General features: G+C 43.4%; 8 protein-coding genes across 11 annotated transcripts; 4 read left to right on the plus strand and 4 right to left on the minus strand.

Annotated features, from left to right (window-relative positions):
• The first annotated feature begins 624 nt into the window (after positions 1-624).
• Positions 625-5,400, plus strand: LOC131286317 (inositol-3-phosphate synthase). The gene is made up of 4 exons (XM_058315254.1): positions 625-700; positions 1,023-1,166; positions 3,315-4,013; positions 4,085-5,400. The coding sequence occupies exons 2-4, from the start codon at positions 1,050-1,052 to the stop codon at positions 4,955-4,957; spliced, it is 1,689 nt and encodes a 562-aa protein (XP_058171237.1). The 5' UTR covers positions 625-700; positions 1,023-1,049; the 3' UTR covers positions 4,958-5,400.
• A 337-nt stretch (positions 5,401-5,737) lies between these two features.
• Positions 5,738-6,316, plus strand: LOC131287979 (uncharacterized). Its single transcript, XM_058317073.1, has 2 exons — positions 5,738-5,935; positions 6,014-6,316. Exons 1-2 carry the CDS (start codon positions 5,819-5,821, stop codon positions 6,224-6,226), a joined length of 330 nt encoding a protein of 109 aa, XP_058173056.1. The 5' UTR covers positions 5,738-5,818; the 3' UTR covers positions 6,227-6,316.
• Positions 6,317-6,566: 250 nt separating this feature from the next.
• On the minus strand, positions 6,567-11,817 carry LOC131287481 (cathepsin L-like). Of its 4 annotated transcripts, none has more exons than XM_058316534.1 (4): positions 11,683-11,817; positions 7,818-8,032; positions 7,603-7,730; positions 6,567-7,515 (listed from the first exon to the last, which is right to left on the minus strand). In XM_058316534.1, the coding sequence occupies exons 1-4, from the start codon at positions 11,773-11,775 to the stop codon at positions 6,917-6,919; spliced, it is 1,035 nt and encodes a 344-aa protein (XP_058172517.1). In that variant the 5' UTR covers positions 11,776-11,817; the 3' UTR covers positions 6,567-6,916. The 4 variants fall into 4 exon arrangements, with proteins under 4 accessions (XP_058172517.1, XP_058172516.1, XP_058172514.1 ...); XM_058316533.1 differs by having other exon boundaries at positions 7,603-7,696; positions 7,814-8,032; XM_058316531.1 differs by having other exon boundaries at positions 7,603-7,705; positions 7,814-8,032.
• Positions 11,818-13,514: 1,697 nt separating this feature from the next.
• Positions 13,515-15,422, plus strand: LOC131285948 (zinc finger protein 556-like). Its single transcript, XM_058314802.1, has 3 exons — positions 13,515-13,552; positions 13,619-13,727; positions 13,795-15,422. Exons 1-3 carry the CDS (start codon positions 13,515-13,517, stop codon positions 15,343-15,345), a joined length of 1,698 nt encoding a protein of 565 aa, XP_058170785.1. The 3' UTR covers positions 15,346-15,422.
• Positions 15,423-15,464: 42 nt separating this feature from the next.
• Positions 15,465-18,167, minus strand: LOC131289276 (trifunctional enzyme subunit beta, mitochondrial). Its single transcript, XM_058318493.1, has 5 exons — positions 18,101-18,167; positions 17,358-17,523; positions 16,388-17,285; positions 16,148-16,321; positions 15,465-16,078 (listed from the first exon to the last, which is right to left on the minus strand). Exons 1-5 carry the CDS (start codon positions 18,165-18,167, stop codon positions 15,965-15,967), a joined length of 1,419 nt encoding a protein of 472 aa, XP_058174476.1. The 3' UTR covers positions 15,465-15,964.
• Positions 18,168-18,584: 417 nt separating this feature from the next.
• Positions 18,585-18,956, minus strand: LOC131285950 (small integral membrane protein 20). The gene is made up of 3 exons (XM_058314803.1): positions 18,836-18,956; positions 18,711-18,767; positions 18,585-18,634 (listed from the first exon to the last, which is right to left on the minus strand). The coding sequence occupies exons 1-3, from the start codon at positions 18,954-18,956 to the stop codon at positions 18,585-18,587; spliced, it is 228 nt and encodes a 75-aa protein (XP_058170786.1).
• A 348-nt stretch (positions 18,957-19,304) lies between these two features.
• Positions 19,305-22,322, minus strand: LOC131289035 (ADP-ribosylation factor-like protein 6). The gene is made up of 3 exons (XM_058318231.1): positions 22,145-22,322; positions 19,643-19,789; positions 19,305-19,576 (listed from the first exon to the last, which is right to left on the minus strand). Exons 1-3 carry the CDS (start codon positions 22,320-22,322, stop codon positions 19,305-19,307), a joined length of 597 nt encoding a protein of 198 aa, XP_058174214.1.
• Positions 20,057-21,353, plus strand: LOC131289034 (peroxiredoxin-6-like). Its single transcript, XM_058318230.1, has 5 exons — positions 20,057-20,198; positions 20,261-20,417; positions 20,696-20,913; positions 20,989-21,064; positions 21,126-21,353. Exons 1-5 carry the CDS (start codon positions 20,116-20,118, stop codon positions 21,255-21,257), a joined length of 666 nt encoding a protein of 221 aa, XP_058174213.1. The 5' UTR covers positions 20,057-20,115; the 3' UTR covers positions 21,258-21,353.
• Positions 22,323-24,120: the final 1,798 nt, after the last annotated feature.

The raw sequence follows: 24,120 nt of genomic DNA on the forward strand, positions 1-24,120 counted from the left end.
TGAGGTAGAGCCAGTATACGATCTGGTTTACGATCAACAAGATCTAGAAGTAATATGGTAACGTTAAAGTAAATCTGCCCTTAGTTTATGCATGACACGTCCAGTCTCTACTTCGCGGAATTCTTGAAGATCCCAGACACGCGCGACAGATTTTTGATCGGTAACTGGCACAATTAAGGCGATAGGATCACCGAACTGATAGCACATGCCTTGGCCGTACGATCACATTGTTTTCTGACATGTCAGGCCATTTCTATGGCTCGGCATCAGTACTTCCTGTCCATCAAGCATTTATCCGTTGCTATGGGTAACGGCGCCGACAACGTGTGGAAGCTCGTTTCATGAGCTTTGACCTACTGAAATGCAAGTTTTTTTTTAATCCTAAAGAAAAACTAGTAAAATTTAAATTTACCTCAGAAAGCACAAACATGTAAGTTTGTAAAAATTGTTAATAATCACCCGAACACGCGTGATTCTTATCAAACTGATAAGCACTGAAAGCTTTCCATGAAAGTTGGTGCAACTGCGCATAGTCAAACGCACACAACTGTTGATAGACACGACACGCCGGACAGGTATATTTGCCGGTCAGTTCGACTCATCAAAACACTCGTGTTTCGACCATCGACAGGATAACACCGGCGTGGCCCGTTTTCACCATCTTTATCCTCGTTTACCTGGGCACTTCTGTTCGAGAAAGGCAAGCTCAAAGTTTTAACAGTTTTAAGCGCTAAAAGAAACCCGAGGGGTGAACATTCATTCACGTGTTGCTTTGATTTAGAAGAGTCTCCTGTGGTTGCTATCCTGTAGCAGTTCAGTGCAGTAGATCTGCAGGCTTGTGCCATTCGCTTTTGCATCTTTTGTCACTTTTAATTATTTGTTAAATGATACTCTTCATTGGTACATTCTGTTTATTCTACTGCTTCGATTGCCTTATAGTGCTTGTCCCACAAAATAATCATGTTAAAACGTAAGTGATTTGAAGTGGTGTTTCTCACCCAGTGTTTGTGATAAATTTGCAGCTTGTTCGACAAACATATTCGTTCGACATGTCATCCGACCTGAAAGTTCTTTCGCCGAACGTGCACTACGATGAGGAGTACATCGAGGTGGACTACCAGTATCAAACTACCACCGTGGTTGCCAGCGGCCCGGGAGGGTACACGGTAAGTTCGGTTCGTCTTCGCGAAGGAGGTAGATTGGCGGGCGGGGAAGCAAGAACCAAAACAAGTGCATTTCACTACACACCCCTCCTGGGCAGGTTTCCGGTCATGGTCATGGTCACCCTATCGATCCAGTAGGATGCAGTAATGCAAGGTGCATGCTTACACACATGCATACATCTTCCGTAAGACTGCGCAAATTATGGCAAAAGCGAAGCAACTGGATGGTTCCAATGAGTGGTGCTAAAAATAGAACGCATGAAGGGAAATTATCGATTTTCTTGTTTTGTGTGTGGGAGGCAACTGAATTTTCCTCGCCATGCATCCAAGTAAACTGCATGGAAAACCATGCATGATGAATATTCTATTCAAAAATTTTATCCCAACATCCACACCCCCTCTAATGGTCATATGAGTACCAACTTGCATGTGTTCCACAATAAATTTTGTGTTAATTGCACAGTTAAAAAAATTGTCCACGTTTGAAGTCGCTAAACGGTACAACAAACCTCGTACCAGGCGCAATCTTCTTCAGCCATCAAACTAACAACGGCTTGCCGACGTTAGTCCGATGATGGTACAATATTTGAGATAGCGAGCTGTTGTGTGTGTGAAAAAAAAACATTTCGATCCATTCTGGATATTTATTCACCGGTTCCGATAAAGTAAACGAAGTATGGATACACGATATAAAAAAAATGTACACGAAACGATCGCCCCTATGTAAAGATTGTGCATTTGAACAGTGAGTTTCTTTTAACGTTTCTATTTTTTCAACCAGACCGTATCAACGCGGGACAGAATTGGTGATGTCCTGGCGTTCAATCGATAAGTGAGCTTTAAAAGTTACATAATTTAATTTCACATGAAGCCACATTATGCCGGCCCGGCTTGTGGCGTTCGGTGTTGGGATGGATTATGATAAAACACATTTTTTGGTGCCGGTAAATGCGGCCTCCATGTTACCCAACATTACACCTGGTGCGTACATAAAAATCATGATAACGTACGCCACCAAACATTAAACACGAGTGAGGTCGATTTTACCTTAAACGCGCTTGTAACATCCATAAGCATCCCCGACCAAGGGACAAAGTCCTAAGAGCAGGCTCCTATGATGGGCTGACGAGTTGTCTTCTGGTTCAGAAAATAAATATTTGAATCATGTCAATACCCTTCCGGGTATGCACACACATCATATTCCTCTTCGGGTCATTTTCCTGGGGAAGATTTATTTATTGCTGTCGTCATGCTGTTGATAAGCACACACATCGGATGACAGTATATAAATGAATTTGAATTGACTATCCGATCTCTTCCCGATAACGCATTAGTGGCGCATCATCCACCTCCCGAGAACACGTGTCGCCCCGTGTGTTGGTTGCCACACGAAACAATCAACTTTCGGTCCCTTTCGCGTAGGGGTGGGCGCGTGATTGATTACGGAGTAGTACTTGCATTGTCGAAGGCGCGGTCGCCTTATGAAGAAGGAACGCCAGATAAAGGTATCATCTCATTTGCCTTTCCGGGGCCTATGCAAAGTTAGCAACAGTTACGAAATAGCTGGCAATGAACGAAACCGCCCAGTCACTGGGCGCTTTTATGTGACGCGCGGAATGACCGACGATGACGCCGGTTAGATTGTGATCGGAAATTCAATTCCAGCTCTACCGGTGCCAATTTATGTCCTGTATTTATATATCTCTAAATATTGCACAACATGTAGCAAAAAAAAAAGAAGGAACAAATGATTGTCATTAATATTATCGCTAAACCTGTTCTATACACTACTACGAGATCAGGGGAGAACGATCGCGCGATCGATAGGAGGAACCAAATTATGCAAAATTATTGCTACCTGGGTACCGGAAGATGGGTTGGGAACGACCGTGATTGGAATATATTATCGATATCCCACTAATGACGCTACGATACGTTCGTGATAAACGAAAAATTTCAAAATCATCCTCTCTCCGGGGAGCCTCCGGGGAGCCTCCGGGGAGGGTGGTTACAGTTGGGAATTTGATGATTCTTTGTTCCTTTTGGTTCTGTCTACGTGCGTGTGTGTGGTCAAATCCAAGGTCGGATGATTATTTAAATTTTTGGAATATAAGTTCGTTTTTAAACGTCTCGTTTTTTTTTTTGGTACAGGTGAAACCCGAAACGACGGGATTGAACATCCGTACGCAACGGCATGTTCCGCGTCTGGGACTGATGCTCGTCGGTTGGGGAGGCAATAATGGATCCACCTTGACCGCCGCGCTGGAGGCAAACAAACGTGGACTCGAGTGGCGCACCCGGCAGGGAGTGCAAAAGGCCAACTGGTACGGTTCGATCACGCAATCGTCAACCGTGCTGCTCGGAACCGATGCGGCCGGCCAGGATGTGTACATACCGATGAACAAGCTGGTACCGATGGTTAACCCGGACGAAATCGTCGTGGACGGGTGGGATATCAGCTCGCTGAACATTGGCGATGCGATGAAACGTGCCCAGGTGCTGGAAGTTGACCTGCAGGATCAGGTGTACAAGCAGCTGGCACAGTTGCGCCCACGTGCCTCGATCTACGATGCGGATTTTATTGCGGCCAATCAGGCCGAACGGGCGGACAACACGATCGGTGGCACGCGCTACGAGCAGTATCAGCAGATCGTGAAAGATATTCGCGATTTCAAGCAGAAATCCGGTGTCGAGAAGGTCGTTATCCTGTGGACGGCAAACACTGAGCGGTTCGCCGAGGTGAAGGAAGGGGTCAATACCACCATGGCGGATCTGGAGCGATCGTTGAAGCAGAATCATTCGGAGATTTCTCCTTCGACCATTTTTGCTATGGCTGCAATCAATGAGAATGTAAGTATTGCAAAAGTCCCAGAGGTATTTCACCAGTTCCCGGTCAGTAATGTTGATCTTCCAACCCACAGTGCATCTATATCAACGGTTCGCCGCAAAACACCTTCGTGCCGGGAGTAATTGAAATGGCCGACCACCATGGTGCGTTTATCGCCGGAGACGACTTCAAATCGGGCCAGACAAAGCTCAAGTCGGTGCTGGTGGACTTCCTGGTGTCGGCGGGCATCAAACCAGTGTCGATTGTCAGCTACAACCATTTGGGAAACAACGACGGCAAGAATCTCTCCGCCCCGCAGCAGTTCCGCTCGAAGGAGATCTCCAAGAGCAACGTCGTGGACGACATGGTTGCATCCAACCGCATCCTGTATGGAGCCGATGAGCATCCGGATCACTGCGTGGTCATTAAGTATGTGCCCTATGTAGGGGACAGCAAGCGAGCGATGGACGAGTACACGAGCCAGATCATGCTCGGAGGACATAACACATTGGTCATACACAACACCTGCGAGGACTCGCTGCTGGCCACTCCGCTGATTCTGGATCTGGCCATCCTCGGAGAGCTTTGCTCGCGTATTCAGGTCCGACGTAACGAGTCCTCGGCCGAGTTTGTTCCCTTCCGTTCGGTTCTATCTATTTTGAGCTATCTGTGCAAGGCGCCGCTGGTGCCGCAAGGTACCCCCGTCGTTAACTCTCTCTTCCGGCAGCGAACGGCGATCGAGAATATCCTACGTGCGTGCGTTGGATTACCACCCCTAAGCCACATGTCTCTGGAGCATCGTTTTGATCTTCGCGTCGGCGAAGTCACCGCATCGCCGGTGCAACCTTGCGCTAAGAAGGCGCGGGTGAACGGAACGGCCACGCTCACGAACGGAACTGGTGAAAAACTAAACGGTGTACACAATGGCGATGCTCACTCGTCGGAGAAAGTTGCTGTGAGTCATTAGCTTCAGCGATCAACAACGTTACGACGATATTATTCGTTTTACCAGTCCCAATTTCCAATCTCGTTATTTCCATGTTGATTGGTGTGCCGAGTATTGTCAGGTGCACAATAATATACCGGCCTCTTTTTTTAAATAAGCTACACTATCTATATACCGATTTCATTCTAAGCCCACCACAAAAAAAAGACAATTAGATCCATCGAGGGTCATGAAATAGACACGACAAGCATATTCCTTTTTGTAGGAATATTAAATCGACATACAACGCGTGCCAAGAAGAATTTGAACTGAAATTTGAACAAAAAAGAACAAACGAAGTTATGTGTGGACAGAACGGTTCTTATTTCTTATAGTACACATTTCACTGTTTACCCAATCTAGATGCTAAGGATGCAAACTGTATTGTGTAAGAATCTATTGGAAAAAAATAAATAAACTAAACGAAAAAAGCAACAGCAACTTGTTCTAGTGTGCTACCAATTGTAGTTAGGTTTATGAGATGGACAAATATATGAGGTTTCACCAGATTGCTAAACAATCCTGATGATGATGATGATTAGCCTTAAGGAGATGTTGAACCACCACGAAACATGTTTCTTAAATGTTTTCGATTACGAAAATATTTTTTGTACGATACAATTTCAATGAATTTATAAACAGTAACCGTCATTTGTAAAATTCAAATTCATTATGGTTACGATGACTGTTCGACGAGCGCACCTTGTTTTGAATACACCTTGGTACTTCACATCGAGTGTTATGACAGTTCTGCAAAATATTGCGAGCTGTCTTCTTCATCAAGCGATCGGTGCTCAGAAGCGATTCTTCAGTCGGAATAAGCCAAAATCGGAAAGCAATCCAATGGGCCAGGACGGAGCCCCACAGGAAAAGGCTGCCCGCCGGGCGGCCCTTCGCAATGAGTACTGGCGCACGATGACCAACCCGCACAACCATCTGCGTGGAGAGTCCGGTGGAGTGGTAAGTACAATCGTGCTGGTTATGTCATCAAACGTTGGGATGTTTCTAAGTGAACTTCTTTAATCGTGTGTATTTTAGTTTGATACTGGATTAGCGCGATTCCAAGCGATGCGCGTAAATCACTTTGAGCACTTCAAGCCGACCGGACGCTCGTTCAAAATTGGAATGCTCACCGTTGTCCTTCCCATCATTGTTTACGCGAAAATGATGAAGTACGAGCGGGACCAGCGGGAACAGCAGTACCGCACCGGTCAGGTGGCGTATAAGGATCGCCGTTTCAAGTTTATCTAAATCAATTACCCACTAAGTGGTCGTTTCTGTTCCGGTAGCAAAAAGCGCATTGCAAAATAAAATGTCTTTACACTTCAATGTGATATGCTAAAATCACGTCACGTTTCTTAATTTTCTGAACGACGGGATGGATGCTTAGGGGAACTATTGTACATAGGCTGAGAAGCTAACGGAATGAAGTATTTTTATTGTTATAAATGTGATTATTTGAAACAATAGTTCTTCAATTTTGAAGTTAAGTTTGCCAGCAACACGTGAACAAATGTTTATCCATTTCATTGGACTACATAGAATGCATCCGTTTAGTTCGCTACTCAACATAAATCAGCAACAAACAAAATATTGTACTCTTATTTATTTTTTTAATTCTTCTCCCCAACTTACATTTAAAAATTACATTAAAAGATGAATGTTTTCACCCCACACAACATTCGTGTTGAAACATTGATGAACTTTTCCTCCCTCGTAAAAGATGTAAAATTTGATTCCGGCTACCAACTATATGTGGCCTCCTTGGAGATGTGTTGGAGGGGAAGGAATGAAAATTAAAATGTTGTCCGATCCTTTCTTTTCTATGGCATAGCTATCATCGTTTCTCTTTGATCGGTATCGGATCACATCTTCCACGGATAGATATTACCCAGCTGTATTATATCACACAGTAGAAACGAATTCTTCGAAACCAGTTCGTTACACCAGCGGGTAGCTGGCTGAGGTGGCGATACCACAGTGGTTGTCGCGGTTACGGGCCATCTTCACATATCCCTGATCGCCCCAGGTTGTACCCCAAGAGTTCTTCACCAGCCAGTAGTCCTCGCCTTCCTCAGTCGTACCGTATCCGACCGCCAACACGCCATGGTCGAGCTGCTCAGAATCGCACTGCGCCTCGTAGTATACGCCCTCCGAGTAAAACTGGAACGATTCGTGCGAAGCGTCGATGGCGACCGACACTGGACCGACCGTACCGACGGCCTTCTTGAGCGCATTCTCATCACCCTGCGGAATGTCGACGAAGCCCTTGTCGACAGCACCGACGCTCTTCGGGTTGTAGTGACATTCGTCGTCGATCGCCTCGTACGGGTACGCCTTCTCCGTGTCGATACCCTTGTTGTCCTTGATGTACTGGAAGGCAAAGTCCATCATGCCACCGTTGCACCCATTGTTACCGTACTTCTGCGAGCAGTCGATCAGGTTCTGCTCCGACAGCGACACCAGTTTACCCGTCTTGCGGAAATGCTGTCCCTCCAGCGCACCGGTAGCCGAGAACGACCAGCAAGATCCACAGTGTCCTAAAAGAAAAAACGCCAAAGTGTGGTCTATAAAACTGACCAATCCTAGGAGGAAAATAGGGCTATCCAACAGGCAGGTGCCATTACCTTGATCCTTCACTGTGGTAACTGCGCCCTTCTGACGCCAGTCGATCGTCTTCGGTACCTCGACATTGGCCGGTTCGATCCACGTGATCGGTTCCTCGATGCGCTGTAGGTCACCGCGCAGCAGACGACTGCAAGACGAACGAGATAACAAAGAACAGCGGTCAGTTATTACATCAATCAGCAGCTACCCTTCACCCCCACCCCGCCCCACGTACCCCTTTCCAGAGATGGCCGAACGGTTGAACCCGTTGAGCGTGTGCACAAACTCCTCGTGCAGCAGATCGGCGTACTTGTTCACGCGTAGTCGGAACTTTTCCTGCCCGAGATCGAACCGCTGATTATGCTTGGCAATTTTGTGCTTGTTTTGCACATAGATCTTCATGCGGATGCGTTCTTCCGTCTCGCTTTCATACTTCTTGCGGTGTTGCAGCTAGAACGAGTGTTAACAAAGGGATACTGTAAATAATATGCACTTCCTGTTCGCGATTCTTAAAACCTAAACGTAGGGGGGAAATAAAATAAACAACAAGGGAGGCTTTGCTTCGTGGAAGGAAATGTGTTCAGTGAATTTCTTTGAGTCATCGACATTGTCGCAAAACGTAAGCTTAAATCTGACAATGTATGGATACAGGGAGTTTTGATGAGTTTGAAACAGTAAGCACTGATTTTATATTAAAAAGAAAAACATGTTAATCACTTCTCCAATCGATCCATCCAAGCGAGCGATTTTTTTCCCAACTCGCCTCGCATAACAACGCAATCCGAGGTCACCATAATAAACCGGTTGGGTCGGTGGAGTCAAAACATGAGGCCAATCGTTAGCGTCAGCTTATTTTGCTTTCTCTGAACTGTGTCCGCGTTATAATCGGCTGTAGACCGTGCGAGGCAAAAACATAAAATAAAAGACGCAAGCATGTGCGATAATCGGAAAACATGTGATTCTAGGCTCACGCCGACTCCTAACCCAGTAGGGGCGGAACGTAGGGTTATCAAAGAATGTGCTCATGTGCTCGTGCTTCCAAAAGTCACCCTTTTCTTGATTGCGCATCCGAAAACAAAGTCGTGGTAAAAAGGAACAAATGAGAACAAAGACGAGAAAACCACATCTTATATGGCCTTGTTTTTTAACCAAATCAGATCAGGATTTTTCAGTTGAAAGGGTGGTAAGAATAAGTGGGCACACATCGTCAACGTGGCACAAAATAATCACAGAAGAGCGAGAAAAATTATATACTATGTAATTCGCAGTACAAAGGGAAGGATATAAATGCTTTATGCGCCAGCATTTTGCAATCTGAGGGTTATGTAGTTTCAATGTTACCCGCATTAGGATTGCTTGTAAAGGGTCCTATCACAAAACTGAATGAATGGTCGCAATGTTAGGATTTATGAATCATTGCCCGGCTCAATATACGCTACAGTCCGCTGCAAGTAAAATCGGACGCTCGAAAAATGAGCCGGTCTGCCGTCTTTCCGCAAGCCTACAGCATTCCCGGAACCGAATATTGACCTTTAACGTATACAATTCTTTTCATTAACTCTTTCACTACGTAAGAAAAATGAAAACGAAATCAAAATCGATTGTTTTACTGAGATACGGCACAAAATGTGCGCAAAGACCCGAAAAGCGGACACGCAAGTAAAATCGGACAGGTAGGTTTCTTTGCCGTTTGGCGCACTGCAAGTGACTTTAGGTCATTCTAGTACCACATTTATGAGTTGGCCACTATTGTTCTTTGTAGTTGCAAGGTAGACAGCAAAATAAAGAAACAAAAATACTCAAATTTTACACAGAAGCAACAAACTTAAACTTGCTAGTATCAGATGGGCTTTTGCCCAGATTATGATCAGTAAGATGGTCCAAACATGAAGGGAAACTACTTACAAGGAAATCAGAATAGGATTGGATAATCTTGTGAAATGAAAGTTTGTTAATTTCATTACTGAAGCCCTGAGTTTAACGAGATCAATGAAGCATAACCCAGTAACCCACTTGGAAACGTGGGAAGAAGAGTTCTTAAAGTAAGAAAACAATGATTTAATGAAGAAAATTCATCATATATATTAACATAGTCAAAGGTATTAACCATTAGCTTTCATATCAGTTAAAAAAATCTTGAAGTTTGGACATGATTGATCAATCATATGGTATCGTAACTCCGTCGAAGTTCCTGGGAAGCTGCATGTCATACACGGCATCATGAACAAGGTGTATCACATCAATATTTTCAAAGTTAAGTCAAAACCTAGCACCTAATAACTAACATTTGAAGTAATATTTTGTATTCTATTAAGATTATAATCCAAAACACACATTGCGGGATACTAGATTATGGGTATTATTCAACTGCCCAAACTGCTCACTACCGCCATCCAATAACAATACACTTGTGGGTAATAAAGCACTTGTATGAACTTATGGTGGTGGTTGTACGACTACAAACCAATTTAAAACTTCTTGTGATAATTGAAAGACGTAAACTAAAGAGTTGATGTAAAGAAAATTACAAAAAATAAGTTGGAAGCACGCCAAAACGGCTACAAGTTTTTTTAGCTACAAGTGAAAACTTGAGAAAATGCTGAATTTCAAACACCTGTTTTGATTATTTGCATTACATAAAGTGAATTGTGTTAGAAACTTATGATAAAAAATCATTTTTAGCTAAATTTTAACTAAAACATTACAAATAATCCACAGTAAAATAGTAAAAATCTTTGTTTGCATTCTCGTCAGCTAATCGTTATTTTTTATGGGTTTTTTGTATGATAATTTGGGATTTGATAATCAAGTACAAAGAACAATAGTGGCCAACTAATAAATGTGCAGGTACAACGACATGCGACCACTTGAAGTGCACCAAACGGCAAAGAAACCTACCTGTCCGATTTTACTTGCGTGTCCGCTTTTCGGGTCTTCGCGCATATTTTGAGCCGTATCTCAGTAAAACAATCGATTTTGATTTCGTTTTCAATTTACTTACATAGTGAAAGAGTTAATGAATAGAAATGCATACGTTAAAGGTCAATATTCGGTTCCGGGAATGCTGTAGGCTTGCGGAAAGACAGCAGACCGTCTCATTTTTCGAGCGTCCGATTTTACTTGCAGCAGACTGTATGTACTCTCGATGTTTCCTGTGCTGGTCGTAGCACAGCAATCAAATGCCCGCAGAATATCAAAGATCGACATCTATTTCCGGGCCGCATTTTTAATGGGCATGGTGAGTAAAATATTGGGGGTTCTGAGAAAAGCAATGTGCAAATGGAATACTTTATCAAAACTAAGCAAAACGACGAGAACGCAGAAAGATGGAGGAGAAATAAGTGTCGAATGAAATCAGATACTTGCCTGCCATTTACCCCGGGAAAGGCAGGTGAGTAGGTTGGGAAAATAAAATAAGAATGCGAATGATCTTGTAACTTAGGTAGGGAGGGTAAAAAATCCGGAATTGAGACAACAAACAAGGGTAGGATGATGTCGAATGCAAGGGTGGTGATTTGCACGAAACCCGTAAACACCAGCTGAGCGCGTTTCCACAAACACACTTTTGCCAGCGAAGATTTCAAGCAGTTGAACGACACGACGACGACAACAGGTAACAGCAGATGTGACCGCGAAATCCATTCGTGACTATTTGTGTGTTCTTTGTTATATGTTAACGAAGAACTTCATTGTGGCAACATGAAGGACATGATTTCTGGTGACCATCGACTACGATTTTGGTAAAAAATTTAGACTTAACGAGGTGTATGTGTGATGTTGGGTCGGACATGTTTGTTATCAACAAGCCATTTTGTGGAAGCTATTGCGCTTTGTTACGGTCCTGGCTCCCGTCGATGACCTAGAAAAACAAAATCTACAACCGCTTGACCGATGATAATCAAATTGCGTGGCGGTAGAGTGAGTTGATGCTCCATGGATTATTTATGGCGTCATCGAATTGAAAGTAGCGTGTATTTTTGTGGTTTTTCCGCATCACAAAAGTAGGATGTGAGCAATGCCATTTTGTTTTTCTGATATCACACCATGGTGGATGACTAGATGCAGGAGGAGCGAATGAAGAAACTTCTCTTAATTCTTACCTTGAAAGCAGTCCATTCTTCCTTCACCAGATCAAAGATGGAGATCGCATTTGCCGCCGCAACGAATGCGACGATGAGTATGAGAAACTTCATTTTGTTTTGAGACTTTCACAATGACGCCCACTACGATGGAGATCTGAAAAAAGAATACAGGTTGCGGATGCGACGCCATTACGTTAAAGATAACATTTTTACGTCATTTTCTGCTATACGCCCCTTCTTCAATACGCATTAACGTTTTTACAACACTAACCTAAAGTTATATCAGGAAGGGTAAAAGCCACTTAGTACACCAGAACTTCACTTGGTAATTGATTAGTTTTTCGCGAAAAACTTCCACGTTTTTTTGTCAGTAATTACAAGCACTAGTACTACTCACAAGAGACAATAAGGAAGTTACGCTTCACGAAGATTTCTGAGCAACTGTTTAACGCGTCCGCGTTTGGAATCGGAATGTCCGGACGCGGTATATAACTGTCCATTATATCAGCTGAGGCTTCTTTTGTTTATCAAATTGGCCCGTGAGCGAGAGCGAGAGAGCTACTTCGATGTTTACAAGTCGTAGCTGAGGAGTTTGATTGGGGTTTCAACGAGCTTATCACATTGAAGACAAGCTGAAGCATTTTCCTTTTTTAAAAAGTCGTAAACAATGAGTATGAATCATGTGCTGTGTAGAAACGGCATAACTGCGCTCAAATTTACAGATATTTTTCATAAGCGTTCAATGCGAGCAGCAAATGATTCAAAGACAACAAAACTGGCCGGTTCCATTCCTCCAGCCGATATTCCAGACATGAATGTGCTCTGATATTGGTAACGGAATGTAAGAAAAGTTAAATAATGAAAGACACAAGGATTCGAATGTGTATTACTCATCCAAGTACAAGAACATCCCATCCGTTTGATTTGGATTGTTTTAAGCCGTTGCGCCAATTATGAATTACCAGCGCGCAAAAGGATCTTTGCCCCAACAATACTGTAGGTCTAGACGCGAACTTCAATCAATGTCTGGCTTGCAAAGAATTACCATTGGAGGGGTAACCCACCAAAGGAAATGCGTTGTTCCAGATTCTGAGGATGTTTACTACGCTGTCATTCAAAGTTTGCTCGCCATGCGCAAGCGGCTAGTATCCAGGACAGACGGAACGAAGTAGCTGGCAGTAGGTAAAAGTTCATGCTTCGACGCTTCGGGGAGCACATGCAGCACGGGGGCAAGGCATAAATCGTGTGCATCGTTAGCACCATTCAGAGAGGACACCTTATCTACTGTTGATGCTATTGAACTCCCTGACCATCGATGATGCGGTGCTTGCTTTCGTCATACTTAAAACGATGCTCCAGTTTCATGGTGCAAAGGGACAGGACCCGCAGGGCATTGGGATTTTTTTTTATGACGCAATAAGCTATCTTCTCTGATCTACTTTGATCCTTACGATATGCTATTTTTTTGTCATCCTTATCAAAAAACCAACACCTTCGGAAACGGTTTGTCGATTTTGACACTTCGCCTATGTTTATTTACATTTAGTATCATCACCACGGAAACCATCGTCGTCGTCGGGGGAAAGTAAAAACTGTGAATATAAAGTTTTCTTTTATTCAATGGAAGTGTGGTGTAGAGAAAATGTTTATCGGTCATTAAAAACGTGGCAGGTGGATTCAGAAGAAACCGATATTCCTTCTTTTAGATACATTCACAGAATGAGCTAAAACCAATGTTGCGACATTGGAATAAAAATGGAAAGCGACCAATTTAGAGGCGAGCTCAGAAACTTGATTGACCTACTTTGATTTTTCAAAAGTTCTGTTGGAAGCACCTCCTCCAAACGACGATGGACAACTCGCTGCTGAAAGAAACAATTTCCTTGAGGTAGGGTTGAATAAATAAGCTGATCCTGTCGTGTAAAAACGTGATCTCCTTTCGAATCTATTTTAGCAATAGAAACATGTGTCGACTTTGTTTATCTACCAATGGCGTCACTGAGCCTATAGGGTATGGTGATCAATTCCTGTTGCAGAAAATATACGAATGCACATCCATCCAGGTACTTATTGCTATTGGGTAATTAAGGAGTTTGTAATGAAATTTGAATTTCTTCACGCTCCCCACAGATAACACCGTTGGCAGGTGTTTCCTCAGCGTTGTGTACGATCTGCAGAGCTCGTCTCGAAGACTTTTATCAGTTCCGTTGGCAGTGTATTAAGAATGATGAAATCCTCCACCGCATAGCCGCTGGTGGAAGTAATAAACCGCTTGAGTCTGGTGAAGGCCGCATACAGTCGGATAATTCTGTCGATTGTAACAAACGATTACAAGAGTCTGCGTCCATTTATTCGACCAACCATTCGAGAGCAGCTGGGCTGGTGCACCACACGGAAGCTAAGTCCCATCATCACGGAGTACATTCAGTAGGTATGCCAGCGAATGATGCGTACTCTCCATTCGGTTCAAAATACACAGATCCAGCACAGGCTTGTCCACCTGTCTCTGAAACTGCCGTAAACTTTCGAAGAAAGCGAGGAAGGCCACCGAAACAACAATATGATTTCGGACCAAATGTCATCAGCAAAGGGCAGACGCCGATGATAGGGGAGCAGTCACAAAGCTTGCAACGAGTTCCAGAAAACAGATGGAATAATGTACCAGTCGCCACCGGCAACGTCTCGCAAATGGATCAAGATACATCGGGAAGTTCAAGTGAAAACCAAGAAGAACAAGAGTGGTTTAAGGTGAAGGTTGAGCAGATTGACCAACAAACGTATCCTTTGGGAAGCGACCAGCTGCAACACATGCCACCGATGAGTCATAACACTCACCACATGGATGCTAGCCGGGCACAGGCAGATTGTGCGCCTTCTACGCAGCTGAATCAAGTGTTGGCTAGTCCAACTGATTCTCGAATACAAGCTCCTTTCGTGCAAACAGGCGTCAAACGGAGTCGTGGTCGACCGCCGCGCGAGGGTGGCTGTCCGAATGAGGATCGAGCAGAGTACCGCTTCCGCTGCCAATATTGCAGTGCACGATTTAAAGCGGCCATAAACTTGAAATTACATACGAATACGCACACCGGCGAGAAACCATACCTTTGTACAGTTTGCAACAAATCCTTCGCCCATCCAAGCAATCTTAGTGTGCATATGAAGCTGCATAGCAACCAACAAGCCGGGGTCGAGGGGCTGTATCGTAGCACTCTGAAGGATAATGGTGAAAAGTCCGGCCCTTCTCCACAACCGGAGAAAAGGTTTCAATGTCCTTATTGTCAAACTAATTTTGCGTTAGCCTTTCAGCTGAAAATTCACATTAATACGCACACCGGTCAAAAGCCATACGTTTGCAAGAACTGCGGCAAAGGGTTTGCGCAACCAAGCAATCTGCACGTGCATAGTAAAAAGCATTGTAGACGGAAACAAGTTCCATTTGGTGATACGCGACCGAACGAAGGGCAAAGCAGTGAGAGCTACACACATACGGTACCGGAAAATACAGTGACGATGCAAACAGTGGAATCGAACAGAGGTGGTGAATTGTCGTTCGGGAGGAGTTCCTCCTATCAAGCTCAAGACTCTTCACATTCCTCTTCGCACCATTTAAATAACACCTTGGAGGAAAATCACCGAAATAATCACCCCGCAATGAATAGTAATCATCCTATGTTAGTTTAGAACACTATGGCATTCCTGTTAGAGCAATTTTCTATAAGAAAATTATACCCGTAATATATTGTACCTTGAAATTAGTACTCTTTTGTTCGTGTATCAAAATTGGTATATATTTGGACCTCAACTTAACATCATGATGGATTAATTTTAAAGCTAACGGAAAACAAAAATATATAGAAAGTAAGTATAATATATACTACATCCTAGTGATGCCCGTTGCTCGCTATATTGAGCTAGCCGTAGTAAAACATAAAATGGAAAATCATAGATTAACTCATCCTCCCTTCTATCCGAGAGTGTACTCGATTGAAATGAAATGGAAGTCTCCAGTTATAAAAGGGGATATTCTTCGGCACCATCGCGATTCACTTTTTTAGCCCATTTGCACGATGGGAAAAAAAACTAAATAGTAGTACATACAAAAGAAAGCGTTGGTTTTCTTACTCTGGTGTGCTAACTTACTTTCTAGGATCTGTTCTAATCGACAAGATGTACATGTAACAGAGGGAAGAGTACATGAAACACAAAAAGCAGGAGAAGAAAAAAAAACGTAATTTCTCGACCACAATTTTCGCTTGCTCCAATGATCTCCTGTTTAAACTAGTTCGGAAGGCGCTGTGTTTTACTCTGCATTGGCTTCGGGGTGTCGTTCCAGAAGCATAGCAACACCTTGTCCACCAGCAGCACAGGCCGCCACGAGACCGAGTTGTCCATTTTCACGCACCAAACGGTTTGCCTAAAACAAGAAAAGGTATTTAGTTTTTACATTGTGTAATCGATGGATGCAACTCATGCAGCAACTTACCGTATGCATACACAAACGAACTCCGGTGGCGGCGAACGGATGTCCAATTGAGAGCGATCCCCCCCAGTTGTTCCACTTGGTCATATCGGGGTTGCCGAACTTCTCGTTAAGTCCCAGATAGTTCTTGCAGAAGTAGTCCGAATCGAGTGCTTTGAGGTTGGCAATAATTTGTCCCTGGAATATTCACACATTTTTTTACGTTAGTCCACAGAAAACGTTTGTTTTGGAATGGAAACTTACAGCGAAAGCTTCGTGAATTTCCCACGAGTCAATGTCTTTCATCGTAAGGCCGGCCTTTTTCAGCAATTTCGGAATACCATAGGCCGGTCCAAGCAGCAGCTGATCAATTGGATCCTGCGACACGTACAAGAAGTCGCGCAGGTATGCCTTCGGGCGCAGACCGAGAGCTTTGGCCTTCTCCTCGGTCATGATCAGACATGCTGAAGCGCCGTCCGTCAGGAAGGACGCGTTGGCAGCCGTCACGGTACCGTAAGGCTTTACGAAGGCAGGCTTAAGCTTGGCCAGAGCTTCCTTGGACGACACACGGATTCCATTGTCCTTCTCGATCGTCTTGTCTACGCCGGACACTTTGAAGGGAACTAAATCGGTGAAATAGCCTTTATCCTGTGCCTCCTTGGCAAGCGTGTGGGAACGTAGGGCATAATCGTCCTGCTCCTGGCGCGAAGCGTTGAAAGCCGATGCCAGCCGGTCGGCCGAATGTCCCATCGTCTCGCCGGATGAAAACTCGGCCACAGCTGGAAGCTCGGGAGCGAAGAAGTCTGGTCGAATCGTAGACAGCAGCTGCAGACGTTGGCCCATCGTTTTCGCCTTGTTCGCACGCAGCATTAACGAGCGCATCTTGCGGCTGTGGCGAATAGGTACATCGGACATGAACTCGACACCACCGGCCACGATTGCATCGTATGTTCCGGTAGCGATCAGCCCCATCCCGGTAGTTATGGCTTGATTCGAGCTGATGCACGCCATCGTAACGGTGTGGGCCGGAGTTTTATTGCTGAATCCGGCGCTAAGCGCTGCCTCGCGTGCAATGTTCGACGTTTTCACCTCTTGGATGACCGTTCCGTACACAATGTAGTCAATCACTTCCTTGTCGACTTTTGTCTTGCGCAAAAGGCTCCTAAAATTCGATACACAAAGTCAGTGCAATTGGTTCAGCAAAGAAAAAGGAAATAATTGTAATCATTCTCACAGGAGCGAATGGCGGGCGAGTTCGTGTGGCATCAGTTTGGAGTAGTCCGAGCCGGATGTCAGGAACGGCGTACGAACGCCATCTACGAGGACTACATTTTTTCCTGTTTTATCCGGCAAACGGCGAGGCTCAAAGACGGTGCTCGTTGTGCTGATACTACGAAGGGCTGAAACGGCATGTAAAGGTAAAAAATAACATTATTAAAAAAATAATATTTATGTTCCGGGTACAACTTCGCGGACCTTATTGATAACGTGTTTTTAAAAAGTACAGTGATCACGTTGGTGTATAAAACTGATGCAGCCGGTGATTACACAAGGAGATAAATAATCTACCAAAAGAAGGAAAGTACCACCCCCGGCATTCGGAAAGGCATCAGAAATGTCCGGGTTGCTGATAAAGCAAATCTTTTACCTTGCTCAGTGGTAGTGACGCGGATTTCAAAACAAAATCCAACCGCGATGACACGGTGTGGACTTTGATGATGAGTTGGACTTTGTACTTTCTACTGAAGGGGAGAGGTATGGATCAAGTGTGGACAGGCTTCCTAAATGGAAAGTGCCAAAGGGAAGTGGTTTTACATACAATACGTAATTAAGCATTTTTGAAAGAATGTTAAGGTCTTGTAAAATTGGGGAAGATTAACTTGTGGTGGAAAAATGAATTAAATTTCATGTCTGAATGATTACGAAGTCCAACTGGGACGTATCTGTTCAACCGATTACAATGATGGCGGCACTTACCGGTTTTAGCAAGGTTTCCAGAATATGAAGAGGTAGTTTTGGCAATCTTTACCAGGTTGTACGCCATTGTGAAAAGTAAATGAATTATTTAAGATAACAAAATTGTAACAATTGTATATGAAAACCACCAATTACACTGTGTTCCACACGAAAGGCTACGGTCGACTGTTCGACACAACAGGTTCGTATATCAATCAAGGTGGGATCAGCATCACACTTTTGACAGTTAGAGAAACGGTGACGACGTGTTGCCAGTTCTCAAGTTTTAATAAAAACTGATAATTAATTTTTTTTTTTTTGTAGTAACCGAGAAATTGCTTAACTTCGGATAAAAGAAAACACGGATAACATCGAATTAAATCTATTACATATTATCTTTTGAAGGGCTAAAAATTTAGGTTTAATCAACCAAGTTGCTGTATGTTTTTCTAATAGGATCCTTTGGAGATTGGGCATCAAAACAGGTATTCTGCACGATAATTTATCATTTTTCATCCGTTCTGGGTTTGAAAGGATCACTCCACACTCGCATATCTATAAGAACACAAAAAATACGGTTGTTTTAATCGAGTTCTAGTTGTACCCTCTTGGAGAGGAAAGGTTAGCTTACTTCCGGGCTGAATTTCTTCTTGCTTGATGCCTGCCCTATTGATTTGTTGCACTTTTTCTGTAAATGGAAAGGAAATCATTAGCTGCAGGAGTGGAATGGTCCAATTGACGCCTGGTAATGTTTACTGTATTGTTCTGGATTCATCATTGGATGTACGATGATCGGATAACAGGCCAATCCAATGATTCCTACGATACCACCAATAAGTAGGGCATAGTTACGTCCTCTTAATACCGTTGGCGCCATTTAGTTCGGCTTTGTTTTATCCACAAATTTACTTGGACCACAATCACAAAACTGCCGGTGCACAAAGCTCTGGTATTGAGAGATGTTATGCAAAAACCAAAACACATTTGTCTATAAACAGCTGATTTTGACGGCTAAACCTGAGCTACTGTCAGTGAGTCACTGTAGTCCGGAACATCCTAGGTTCGAATGCAAAAGGAACGAATTTAAATAATTTATTGTTTGCTCAACGGTTCCCAAGCACGTGACCGATTTATGCTGATGTGCTCCATCAAAAAGAAATTATGTGTTTCAACGGAGTCGGGTATTTATTCAGGAGAAAGCTGGATTTAATGTATATTTCATTTTTTACCTATGTTCTTTACTATTCGCTACACACTCTCTGATCTGATGCACCATCCATTGCACGCCATCCTGTAAGCCTTCGCCTGTAAGTGCGTTGCTCGAACTGATGTGCCAGGGTTTATCCTTGATTTTCTCCAAACCCAATCCAGCCGCAATTTTCACGCTTGACAACGCCTCCGTGCAGTCCATTTTATTAGCAAAGAAAAGAATAGGCACCCGCCGGTTCGCAATATCTGGATGTTGTAGAAGTATTTCCAACTCGTCTTTTACGACCACTGAAAAACACAATGCGTTAATTAAAGAAATATGATCTTGCCAGTGACACAACCAACTGCTCTTACCTAAGCGCATACGATCACTTGAATCAATTACAAACACAATTCCTTTGCATGCTTTGAAGTGATGTTCCCAGAGGCTGCGGTATCTCGTAGCACCGGACATGTCGAATGCAGTGAAAAATACTCCCTGATCTGGAATCAAAAGACAAACTGTTTCAGTACAAATAGAAGAGAGAAGAAGTCAATTAAAAATTAGACTGCAAAAACTCAGCCACAATACGTTTTGTAGCCTGATACCCTGCTTATAAATACTTAATAATAATCCTATTCCGTCCGGGATAGTGCTGGCGAACTTGCTACATAAAAACTTCCTGCGCGCATTTATTATCGGCTGCGCGTAACAGTTCGTCTCCCTACGCGAAACAAGATACGGACGAGTAAAATGTAATCTCACTTCGGAAAACAGGTCAGTGCTAGCGCGGAGACCGAGCGGAACACATCTGGTTTGAAAAAGTAAAAGTGAAATTCGCGACACGATGCGTATCGGTGCAACCATTCCCAACTTCCAGGCCGACTCGACCAAGGGGCCGATTGATTTTTACAATTGGCTCGGTGATTCGTAAGTGAATTGGACGCGTGTTTGCTTAGAACAAGAAACTTAAATGTCTTGTACTTTGATAGTTGGTGCGTCCTTTTTTCGCATCCGGCCGACTTTACGCCCGTGTGCACAACCGAGCTTGGAAGGATTGCGGTCCATCAGGAGCATTTCTCCAAACGTAATGTGAAAGTGCTGGCACATTCTGTCGATGATCTCAAGTGCCATGTGGACTGGGTTAATGTGAGTATACCCTCATTCCTTTGCTTTTGTATTTGGCACAATTTGGGAGCGGCACCCAAACGGACCCTATTTATAGCCGTCAATCCGATGCCCGCAAGCCCACGTCCTAGGGTCATCGATCCTGGCGATCGGAGGATTTGTCAGCTGATCGCTGAAGTGTTCTTTTTTCTCTCTAATCGTCTTATATCGGGTTAGCTGTTTTGAGTCTAATCGAAGACTGGTGTTAGGAACGGGGAATAGTTTGTTTCATGGTTTTTTCGTACCTTGTTCCTCCTTAGGACATTAAATCGTACTGTCCGGATATTATTGGAAACTTTCCCTATCCCATCATTGCGGATCCGAGCCGCGACTTAGCCGTCAAGTTCGGTATGCTCGATGAGAAGGACAAGGACAACCCGGAACTGGCGCAAACGGTGCGGGCGTTGTTCATCATCAGTCCCGATATAAAGGTTCGTCTCACAATGCACTACCCGACATCGACGGGGCGTAACGTGGAGTAAGTAGTCCCTTCCCCAATGTATATGTTATCGAACAAAAAACGGCTTGACTCCTCTGATTCGATTGCTTGCAGTGAAATTTTGCGTGTTATCGATTCGCTTCAATTGACCGATCGGGTAAAGGTGATAGCGACTCCGGCCAACTGGACGGTAAGTACTTTAAAGGTAATCAACTGTTCGACATTCGACATTCAACTTGCTTGCCTTCTAGCCTGGAACGAAGGTGATGATTCTGCCGAGTGTCAGCGAGGCGGAAGCGGACAAATTGTTCCCCAATGGGATCGAACGCGTCTCAATGCCGTCCGGTAATGTCTATGTCCGCACCACAACCGATTATAAGTAGGTTTCTTTGATACAGTTAATTGCGTGACTGTTGACTTTTTTGTTCAAGTTCGTACGAACAACAATAAACTTGTTTTTGCATGCATTGCTACTCAAACCGCAACGGAACTGAAACCTTCTTTGATGATCAGTATCACATTTACTTATCGATCCATTTTTGTTACGCAAGTCTAGGCAGGGGATCGTTCGTCACAACACTTCCGCTATTGCAATCAAGCACGTTATGATCAAGGTTGTCCCGACTTAAGAAGCCTAATGGAACAAGCAATGCATTCACGTGTTGTTTGTTTCTTTACGTAGAGAAGACATTCCGTACCGTAGGTGTGTTATGAATATTCATATTTACATTTCAGCCAGATGCCGCTGCATAGCATATTCTTCAACGATAAGGGCACGGCCAGATTGAATATGATGATTACACAATTGTTATTTGTGTTACTCCTGATTTGCAACTTCAAATCACGTTTTCTAGCTGTACGCCGCATGTGATAGTGAATTCTCTCCCTATTTGTTTATCTCTTAGTAGACAATTCTAGCTGCTATATAATGAAGATGGGACAATATTTGAATATTTCAAGCACATTCCATTTCGTTATCCGCGCAGAGATCTTACACCGTTTGCTTTGATTTGTGTTTGTTTCATTACAGTACGAGCAATTCGTAAAATCGATACGTCCTTGGTGACTAGATTGAATTTTTTTCTTCCATCGTCGAACTGTTAGCTTTCGAAAAAAAATACGTTGAAACAGAAACTTGCTGTTGCTACTCCTTCGGCCAAAACAGGGCAGATTTATTTTTAATTTTCTGTGGATCATGGTAAGTTTTTATAATACTGGTATTGTTTAATGCCCTGTTTTGGTGAAACGTTTTAATCTGTTCAATACTTACTCTCGAAACGCTCCACGCTGAATCCCACCGTCGGGACGATGATCGAGGTACGTTCGTTGGGGTTTTTGAAGTGGTTCACAATCGTTGATTTTCCGCTGTTATTCAACCCCACGACCAGAATGTTGATCTGCTCCTTTTTCATCTTCAACATGTTCGCCAGCTTGTCGAACAGCCCCATGATGATCGATGGTTTTCCGAGCGACTCGCACCTTTGAGAGTCTACCACCGCAGTTATAGTACTATTTACAGTAGTTTTTCAGACTTACTACTGCTTTTGACACCCGCACTTATTCATTAACCGGCTCAGGTTACAGGAGAGGTAGATATTGATCACACACATGGCGGAGCAACACGCTGAGAAAGTGTAGGTTTTTCAGTATAATCTGGTTGACCCGTGGCGCCGAAGAAGAACAGACCAGTGTAACTGTTTGCGGTCACGGTTATTTCAGTACGTTTTGAAGCTCGATTCACCGAAGGGCCAGTTTGAAAGGTCAGCATTGCCTTGAATTTTATATCACACAACCATCATCAACAGAAACGGGACAACCGATATAGTTTTCAAACGTTAAAAATCACGGGACTGATCGAAATTTTATGAACAACACAGGTCTCACAGTGGAATATATGTATGTCCCTCAATTGCATATTGACATAGTTGGTGCTTGAGCATGGCCTCATGAAAATTCGCTACCAACGATACGTAACATTGCACTGATTTAGAATAAATTTCAAGGATACGTGGCACAGAACATAATGGATGCCTTCCTCAAGATCTGAACCAAAATTTCTGCAGCATAAATATGAACAGGATCCGCAGTGAAACTTATGTTACTCATAAACAAAAACTAACCTGCACTGATTTCATCCACTTTCACGTGTAAAAACACTTTGTACTGTGCTGCAGCAAAAAGGGTGTCGGTGCAATCGTGATCGAAAAAGTTGTCCAAAAGGATGCACACGTTCCATCATAGTAGTCGACTGTTGTGGTAACCGTTGCTAGGGGGCTGCGTGTGTAACACCCCGGAATGCTATTGATTTGTATTATTTTTTCAAACCCAGTTCATTTTTCCCCACCCATTGTGTAAGAACACGCTTTTCATTGAATACGCGAATGTGTATGACTATGTCTGAAGTGATTGTTTATTCTGAGATTTCGTTTTAGTTTATTTGGATTTGTTATCCTTCAACTGTCGGTATAAGCTTTAGTATCCAATCAATGTCTGGCCCATTACTTCCCTTAGTATAAATCGGCAGGTTAGGATCGGAAGTAAAAGTGGTCTTAAAGTAAAACAAATACACACGAACATAAAAATAACATCAATCACAGTGCTGTGCAGTGGGAAGAAACGTACCATATTAGAGGCAGATGCGCAAACGTTGTTTTATATTAGTTTCTCTTTTCCAGAGCATAAAGAGCGAACAAGCCGCCGCTACTGCCAAATAATACATCTTTGTTACAGGCTGCTCTGGACAAATAGACGACAAAGATCGCATTTTCGCAGCCACAAGAGATATTTAAGCAGTTGGATAAGATCATTTCTATCTTCTCGTCTTTCCTAACTTTCTAATCTGAATGAATACTATGGGAAGAGGAAGTGCTGCTACGCTCATCAATGACTACAACACACCGGGGGGGGATGGATGGTAATAAATAAATAAAATAAATAATTCCAACCCGCTGATGAACGCCTACACCAAAAATACGTGCTAAGATGCCTTTTCTTCGACAATAACCTTTTATCAATTTTATCCATCGGCAGTTTTGGTTGGTTCCTCTAATACGTGCTAGTTTTCTTTGCGTGGCTAGTTCCATTTCCAGTAAGCAAGTGTCTGCCTAGTTGAACAATCGTTTTGCTGCCAATAATTCATTGATGTCGCACTGATGTTTCTAATGTTATTGATTTCATTTGGTTAAGCTTGTTAATTTTAATTGGGTGCAACCTATGTTTGCTGAGCGCCCCATGTTAATATGTTAT

This window comes from Anopheles ziemanni, chromosome 3 (genome assembly GCF_943734765.1).
Source record: "Anopheles ziemanni chromosome 3, idAnoZiCoDA_A2_x.2, whole genome shotgun sequence".
NCBI classification, from domain to species: Eukaryota; Metazoa; Arthropoda; class Insecta; order Diptera; family Culicidae; genus Anopheles; species Anopheles ziemanni.